Source organism: Hyposmocoma kahamanoa, unplaced genomic scaffold (genome assembly GCF_003589595.1).
Source record: "Hyposmocoma kahamanoa isolate Upper Pololo Valley unplaced genomic scaffold, ASM358959v1 77770, whole genome shotgun sequence".
In the NCBI taxonomy this organism is placed as follows: Eukaryota; Metazoa; Arthropoda; class Insecta; order Lepidoptera; family Cosmopterigidae; genus Hyposmocoma; species Hyposmocoma kahamanoa.
The window spans coordinates 23217-32387 of NW_020653935.1; the positions used below are offsets into that span (position 1 = coordinate 23217).

Below are 9171 nucleotides of genomic sequence, written 5' to 3' on the forward strand. Positions count from 1 at the left end.
CAGATAGGTAAACATCATGCTTAAAATCAAACATACGTACAAGAACGTTACCTAATCTATAATCGAACTGAATCAATTGTGTTGAGTTTTATCATCTATTCTAAAATACAATGTTTTGCAATTTTGTTTATTCCCGACTTCTAAAAATATACAAAAATATATTAATAACAAGGCGTAAACTAAAACGCAAAATTATACTAGCAAAGTCCATGAACGACTCTTCGTAGTTAATGGGGCAGCTTTCGCCATCCTTCTTTAAACAAAGGTTTACACGATTCTCGGGGTCCTAAACTATACATTCCTCTGGCGACTCAATTAAAGATAAGACATAAGAAAGAATGCATAACTAAAGAGTGAAGTACACAGAGAGCGGATGCGGGTCAGGCGCGAGTCGGGTCGGGTCCGTGGCGGGTCTAATTCCGTGTGTTTATATCGACAATCACACGACAATCCACCCGCACCCGCTGTGTGATTAAACGATGGGTCATATTAGCGAAGATGTTCTTTTTAATTTCTTTATAAATTGATTTCTCTATAATTTTTTAATATGAATGATAAATGAAATATTTTTATCCCGTAGTTATCACACAGCAACATTAAACTACCGTTGACCGAGTTAGGGATGTAAGGGGGCACACACCATCACAGCTCTTATTGTCAACCTCACCTGCACGCGGTACATCCTGCAGTAACCGACGAGGCTCTGGCGACCGGTAGTAGGCGGTATAGCCCTTCCCCACATTGGCGCTGTCAAATCTGCTGGCTACCGACGGGCAGCAGCGTCGGTAGTACAAAGGCAGCGCCCTGCGATCTCCAACCCGCATGCCCAGCTTGGAGATTATGGGCAATAACCCCCTTCATGGACGGCACAACCAATCGAAGGCCCCCAGTTCCCGGTCGCCCCGCTATTCCTGGTCACGGTAGCGGCCATGGTACCGGCGGGGTAGGGGGTGCTAAGAATCCCCGGGCTACCGCAGGCTACCAAAAACAACTGACCCTGGCTACGTTTAACGGACGAACTCTTAGGCTTGACGAACACCTTGCACAGTTGGAAGTGGAACTGGAGAACATTAGATGGCATGTTCTGGGGCTGTGTGAAGTCCGAAGAGAGGGAGAGGACACCATAACCCTAGACTCGGGCCATCTACTGTACTTCCGCGAGGGTGATCAAACATCCCAAGGTGGTATAGGATTCCTCGTCAACAGAGTCCTCTCTATCTATATTATCTCATATTATCTTTTAGCATTACCGCCTTCCAGTTGTAAGGGTAAGTAAGGGTGATGGTAAAGTTACAGGAGCTTGTCAACTTACGTCTCAGGGTGGCACAGTGGCAGTATCCCTCAGATCTCTGTGATTTAAAGCTCTGAGTGGCACTGCAACTGTTATGGACAGGCGTGTCGCTCACCACCAGGCGCATGATTTGGTCGTCACTTAGTATTATAAAAAAAAAATATGTTTTAAAAGTTCGTTTATAATTTGCCTACGTATCATAGTCCCACTGCTGTGCACAGACCGCCTCTCGCCTACTCTGAATTGGGAACTTCATACACATTGCTTACCAGATGTGTGCAGGTTTTATCACGATGTATTTCGTCAACGAAAAATTCGTGGTAAATTTCAAATGAAATTTCGTACATAAATTCCGAAAAACTTAGAGGTGCAAACCCGGATTCAAACTCACGACCCTGTGCTCGAGAGGCGGTAGGTCAAATTTTGTAGGCCATTAGCCTATCACGGCTTTACAGTTCGTTACAAGACGCGAAAACTATTTATTCCATTGACGGATGTTATGGTTTTACGTGCTGATAGCTTGATGTGCTCGTTTCATGCAATTTTTTGCGAAACTTAGAAAACTTTCTTTAAAATGCGCACCGTTTGGGCAGAAACAATTCAGAACGTCTAGGCCAGAGTATTGTCCGTGCCATGTTCAAATTTCAATAAAGTATACAGAGCTCACAGGACGAATAAAAGCGTTTTAGAAGTAAACAACATCACTAACATAATTGTTGTTTATTTTATCTGTTTAAAGATTTATCACGCTAACAACAATTTATCGACCTGACCTTAAAAATGGAAGACGGCCCTCGTAATTTTTTCTTTCACCCCTCATTTGTATCGATTCCCTATACGGGGTGATTAGAAATTAGGCACGTTTTGAGAATTAAAGAAAAGTCAAAGGTTAGATTGACAGGTTTTTTTATAATACCAAGTGACGGGACGAACAAGTCGTACGCCTGGTGGTAAGCGACACGCCTATCCATAACAGTTGCAGTGCCACTTAGAGCTTTAAATCGGTAAGATCTTGGGGGCACTGCCACTGCGCCCATCACCCTGAGACATATGTAAGTTGACAAATCCCATGTGTCTGGAAGTAAGCGACAATCCTGTTCATTACAGCTGTAGTGTTATTCAAAAGCTTTAAATCACAAAGATCAGAGGGTCACTGCGCCCGTCACCCTGATACATAAATTACAAAGTCCCATGTGCCCGCGCCCATACCCTTCAAAACTGAAACGCAGTAATGCTGACATTACTACCCTGGACGAACTGTATCACAAGAAGCTCGACTGCTACTGTGTCTTAAAAGGGTTAAAGCATTCATTCTAGGGTTACTGTACAGTGCCTAATTTTTATCGTTATCGTGAAATATAATTGTTAGTATCAGGATCTCAGCTACGACTACCTATTTACAGCCTTTGGAGTCGAAACCCTTGGCCCGTGGGTACCCAGTGCCCTTCATCTGTGCAAAATTTTATCAAAAAAATAAATAGACTGTCTGGGAAACCCAAGGTCACGGAGCGAACTAGCGGACCTCACGAATTTTTGTATGTGCTTGCGTCGTATCTTTGTATTTGGTTTTTTCAACGACTTTTTAGTCGTAGCGCCAAGCTTGTTGCTTAGTTGGTATAGCGTCTGGCACGGTAAGCTAGAAGACGTCGGTTCGGATCCGACCGGATCGAAGGAATTTTTTATGAGTGTTCGATCTTTGTATGAATAATTATAACAAACTAGTGGAATAATTTCACAAAAAAAATTGACTATCAATTCCATTGACTTACAAATAAATGGACGACGGGTCTAATACAAAAACCACGAAAAAAATGTCCCAAGTCAACCTATTCGAAATTTAAATTGTAATTTCATCGCAGTATCGCGCTGTCAGTCGAACAAATGAAGACTAAAGCGGAGTTTGGCGCTCTGTATACGATTTTAGCGCCTTACAAGTGCGGACACTTTTTAGCGCGGACCCGACGTCCATATAATTGTAAGTCAATGATCAATTCAATAAAAATTTAAAATCCTAGTTTTACTTTCCGATAGATAAGCTTCTATTGTATTTTTTACCAAAACAAAAACAATACAGTTTAAGTATTATTTGATATTCTAGTATATTCTCGTGGAATATTCTTTGATATTCGGATATATTATCGAGAAGTATTGGTTAAGCACACAAGTGTATTGTCGTGAAATGTTGTTTAATCATTCGAGTATATTATCGTGAAATAAAAGGAATGAATATTTTAGTATCTACTGTATCGCTGCACATAATGTAGGCATTGCATAAAGCAAAAAAGTAAATTGATATTAATACAAAGACTACATAAACACAAGGATTAATTTCCTCTATCCGACTGGATTCGAACGAGTACCTGTTTCCCAGACCGGGGCTAACAAACAATCACGCAATAACAAATAACCGAAAAATACAACATGAAACTAATGGTGTATTGTTACAAAAATATGAATATCACAGTAATAAAAACATGATATTCATTAAAATAAACATTGGAAAAAAATATTTCATATTTCGTTTTACTTCTGAAATAACCGCGTATAAAAATGCAACTTACCGATCAGTGTCAATGCCACAATGCGACAAGACAATAATAATGTTTACTCTTTGTGCGTTCAGTTTTTCAGCTTCACGTCTTACGGTTTCCACTTCGTTTGTGAATTTGAGATCACCAGTTGAAGCCAATTGCTGTAAAAATGAGTTATCACACTTCTTATTAAAGCGGAATCAGATTGAAACGAAAAAGTTTTCTGACCTTGCAGTAAGAGTGAAAAAATTTAACTACCGCGGCCAACACGAAATATTTTTAACCGACTTAAAAAAAGGAGGTGGTTTCCAACTCGATTGTATGTTTTTTTTCTGATATTAATGATTCTTTTTTTGTTAAAAAGGGGGTACCTCAGATGTGGTTCCATTTAAATTTGAAGAAAATGTTCCACCTCTAAGGGTGGCAAACTAGGGGATGAATTACTTTTGAGGTCGGTTTTTTTAGTACTCCGTACTGTTTTTTCGCACTTATTACGTGGACAAAGCTTTTCTGATCGGCTTAATGCAATTCTGTGTGAATATATGAAGTGACTTCCCGATCCCGACTACCGATACCTCCAATGAACATCTAAAAAATTAAATTTAATAATATAATTATTTTTAATAAATAATTAATATTAAGTTCCTGTATGTAGTGTTTTTAATTTTTATTGAATTGATATTCAATTTTTTTTTTAATTATTCCACTAGTTTCTTATAATTAATTATAATAATTGTTATAGTTAATTTGGTATAATTACTACAAAGATCGAACACCTTGTAGTGTTTCTTAGGATCGTATTCTAGAACTCTACTTAATGCTCAAGCTAGGATTTGAGTATGATTTAAAGCACTCGAAATCATACTCAAGTCCCTGCCATTAGGGTCGTATTTCCAGTGCTTGAAATCATACTCTGATCCTGGCTTGAGCAATGAGTAGAGTTCTGGAATATGACCCTTAGTGTATTCTGTTGCCATCTTATTTAAATTATTTGAGTATGTTAATGTGTCAAAAATTTGAATTTAGTTTGTGATAGTTGTTTTGCCGTCAACATTTATAAGTGTTATGGTTACAATATGGAACACCCAAGTCAAATAAGTGAAAATGTATTGTGAACATAAAGTTACTGTTGCTAATAAATAAATAACACTTAATTTTTCGATAATTATGCTATGTTTTTATTTTGTTTTTCGTTTCTTTGTTTCACAAAATTTTATTTTTAGTTTCGTTTTTTCGATATTTTTTTTTATGCTTTTTAATTTTTTTTTCACAAAATTCTGGGAGCATAATATTAGTAAATGAATATGGCTGTTTACGAGAATAACAGAAAATGACCAAAAAATACAGTTGGTATAGCGTTCATTGGACGTATCGAAACGTTATTAAATTTTTAATTTTCGAAGTTTATCATTTTAGCTATTTGTGCCAAGAACAAGTTTTAAAGTGCAAAGAGGAAACTTTGGCAGTCAACTGCCCTACTGGGCACAAATACTACACTACGACACAAATATCTTCAATCTATTTTTATCCTAACACTATATTACTAACAATGAAAACTACTTTTGTTCCGTGACTTTTAATAAATTATTAGGTTTTACAAAAAAATGTATACTAAACGGTGATATCTCTGTGCGGTAACAAAAGAAAGCGATAGCGTAAATACCAGTCCCCAGTCCGATGCAAAACACAGGAGCACAGCGGGGGGGACGTCGGTGTCGACACTTGTACGTTTAGTTTGAACTTAATACCACTGGAAATGAAACTATTTAAATCGCGTATATTTGTTTTTCTAAACAAATCAACGTTTCGGGCACTTGACAGTCAACCGTGACCATGGGACCTATACGCGACAACATAACAATCGGGAAAACCTATGAACTCTATATGCTGCCACTGGTTAGGTTACAGGCAAATACAGATTTAAGTCAGATAGTACAACAAAAACATAAAAGTTTCATCATCATAATCGTATCAGCCGAAAGACGTCCACTGCTGAACATAGGCCTCCTCCAAAGATCCATCGGCTACCCGCCGCCCTTACCAGCGGTCATCCGTCCATCTAGTAGGGGGCCGTCCCACAGAACGCCTTCCTTCACAAAAGTTTATTTTTGGTAAATTTATTATGTTTTATAAATAATCCTGCATTTTACAAATAACCCTGTATATTGTTTATTCGATTAGGAATTTTATTATCTAATACTTACATCAGTAGTAGCGATGATGACTCCAATAATTCCAATTTTGCGTTCACCTCGTTCCACAATCACGCTGGGCTTGTACAAGCCTTGTATCGTTGGTTCATCGTCGTCTATAATATTAGCAGTAACCACGGTTGAATTCAACGCTTTGAGATAAGGGACTACACCTTCGATGCCATTGTCGAATTCATGATTGCCTAGTACCTGCAAACATAGAGTTCCAAAAGATCTTTCTAAAATTTACAACTGTAACTAAAATTAGTTCCGGCCGAATAGTTTATCTTGAAAACTGTCAGCGATAAATGAGCAGAAAAGAAACTTAACGTATTTCATTTAATCCTACAGAAACTCAGGTGTCTTTATATTAGAAGTTTATAGAAGCGCTACAGTAGCCCCACAGTGGTACTACTACCCACTACTCATTTTCATAAAATATTATATGCGCTCAGGCTCTTAGTTGCAGCGCCACTGCGGTGACACGCGCTCGCCACTTTTGCAGTCACAATTAGTGAAGTAAATTTTACTGAAGCGCTACAGTCGCTTCTATAAGCGGCTAATTTGAAAGCGCCCTCAAACTCAAATAATCTTTTTTTCCGTACTCTAGCAAAGAACACTTGAAACTCGTCACAATAATAAAACTACTACTTATTTGTAAGGTAAATTCCCCTGCGAAGAATGAGTAAGCAACTCTAGGGGTTGTTTTTTGTAAAATAAATTAGATCAAGACGTGATACGTGACGAGAGAGAGAAGTAGATCTACAGGAGGGTTGATCGCCGATGGAGCAGACTTGTTCTAGAGTGGCGGCACAAGACCGGGAGAGTTGGTGTGCTCAAGGGAAGACTTATGTCCAGCAGTGGATCAAGTAAGATCAAGACAACTTGCAAGAGTCAAACACGTTACTACCATGGATTTTTGTACAAGAAGCTTGAGTTTCACTATAACTTAATATATTAGAGTGTGTCACTATAACCTGTGTTATAATAATCAAAGAATTTCCTTAAAACGCTTGTATTTGAGGGTGTATTTATCGACGTGTTAACTATAATGTCAGCGCCTCCAGTGAAAAACGGATTAAGACGAGTTATGCCCTTTTGTTTTTATAACACCATTGGCTTCAACATGATCGACTACATAACATATCAATAGGACATCTCTCTAGAAGTCTTCTAACGTCGTTTTTCTTATTGCATTAAGGGCGTAACTCACTGTTTTTAAAAGGTATAATTTTAGTTATCGGTAATTTTTACGAGTCTAAAGGTACAAGTGGTCTCAACTCAAAACATACATGCAAGTTTAACGACTAAATACAAATATATTTTTACATAAAGACACTTTTCGTATTGTTTCGTAATGACTAGGAAAAAAATAGGACTAAAAGCGACTATTGCCTTATTGCACAGTGTACATGAGCGTATAACTGATCATTCCGTTTGTTCCACTGGACAGGATTGGTCATACCCGCGACTATACCGTGTTGCTATTGGTTCGCAACAGAAAACTTGTCGTTTTATTCCTTTAACGATTTTATGTCTTTTATCAACGTGGTAAGTATCGTAAGTATTGTTATAGCTATAGAACAGCTACGGGAATGAGTTGAATTATGTCTTAAAGTTTGTTAACATACGTCGTGTTATTACCGTTAAGAATTCATAAACAAGGACGCAACTCGAAAATAACTTAAAAAATATATAGAAAATATGACTAAATGCTTAACCAATACTCATTAAACGAAAGCATAGATGTATACCTAAAGCTAGAAATCATAAAAAGCACTAATAATAAATGTGATCAGCCAATAATCAATACAAGAATGGTTTTTTGCCTCTCCTGAAAAGTGTAGATTTTGAGTTGTTCCCTTTTTCACTGGAGGCACTAATATATCACGCGTAAAGATGTCGAGATTCGGACACCAGCCCGCTACACCACACCAAACCGTAACTGACAATACACCTACATATTACACGGACATACTGTTATGGTCCGGTCATATTTTTAACCGACTTCAAAAAAGGAGGAGGTTCTCAATCCGATTGTATTTATTGTCGTGTATGGTACGCGATTATTTGTGAACCGATTTTATTGATTCTTTTTTTACCGGAAAGAGGGTACCTCAGTATTGGTCCCATTTAAATTTGAAGAAAATATTCCACCTCTAAGGGTGGCAAATTAGGGGATGAAGCCGCGCACTTTCCGGTAACCGATTGTCAACTTTGAACTCCGTTCCTTTTTTTTTAAATAAAAAATATCATTTAACAAGTTGAAAATAGATATCTTGTGCAGGTCGATAAAGAATGTGATACATGGACCTTCGCCACTGATACTTAAGAACGTACGTGAGCATCATGGGGTAGCATGTTCATAAAGTCTTGAGTAACATTCCATCTGAGGAGGTTGTACCATATGGTTCCCTGAAAACTGTCCCCGCCGTTGAGCAGCAAAGAATCGGGCTCCCGCTCTAGAGACTGGCGAACAACGGTAGCCAAGCGTGCGAATCCTCCAATACAAGGCGCTACACTCGGGTTGCACACGGTACCACTTGGACTTGTTTCAACGAACCTGTGAAGGCAATAATAGTTTATTTATTACGTTGTAACTTGAGTCTCTAATTCCGTCTCACTAGGAAATACCGCCTGAGTCGCTTAAAAATTAAAAATTATCTTCACGTAAGAGGCAAGAGTCTAAATTAATTTCCAAAATAATAATAATGATAGTAAGACATTTATCCATAAATCCAATTAGAAATGAAAAACCGATCTCAGAATTTTGCGGAATTTCATCTATTTGACAAGTTTTATTGAAATCAACCGATGGGGAAAGTGTAAGTTAAGTTTCAACAAAACAGAATCTACGAAATCGGTTCACAAATTATCGAAGTCGAACTGAGAACCTCCCCTTTTCTAAATCGGTTATAAAGTTTAATAAAGAACTTGATCAAGGTTCAATCTGAAAGCAGCAAGTATTGCTAAGACTTCATCCTTTTCATCAAGATTAGATAGACTTCGTATCGGAAATATAACAGAATCTAGTGTTAAGGTGAGTCCCCAGAGCAGAAGCGGCAAAAAGTGTTTCTCCAGATGGTTTAATAATAGGGGTTAAAGTATGCAATTGCCGATTTGTACTGAAAATCTAAATTGTTTATTTTTTAAATTT

The 9171-nt window shown here is 37.8% G+C and overlaps 1 protein-coding gene across 1 annotated transcript in view; it reads right to left on the minus strand.

The window, feature by feature from the left end:
• LOC113232714 (apyrase-like) overlaps positions 1-8577 on the minus strand; it is a gene marked incomplete at both ends in the record, with an annotated part of 31107 nt that extends 22530 nt beyond the window's left edge. The window contains 3 exons of the mRNA XM_026467491.1: positions 3853-3983; positions 6027-6224; positions 8355-8577. Coding sequence (XP_026323276.1) covers positions 3853-3983; positions 6027-6224; positions 8355-8577 — 552 coding nt within the window. The remainder of the gene's footprint in view (positions 1-3852; positions 3984-6026; positions 6225-8354) is intronic.
• Between the last annotated feature and the right edge of the window lie 594 nt (positions 8578-9171).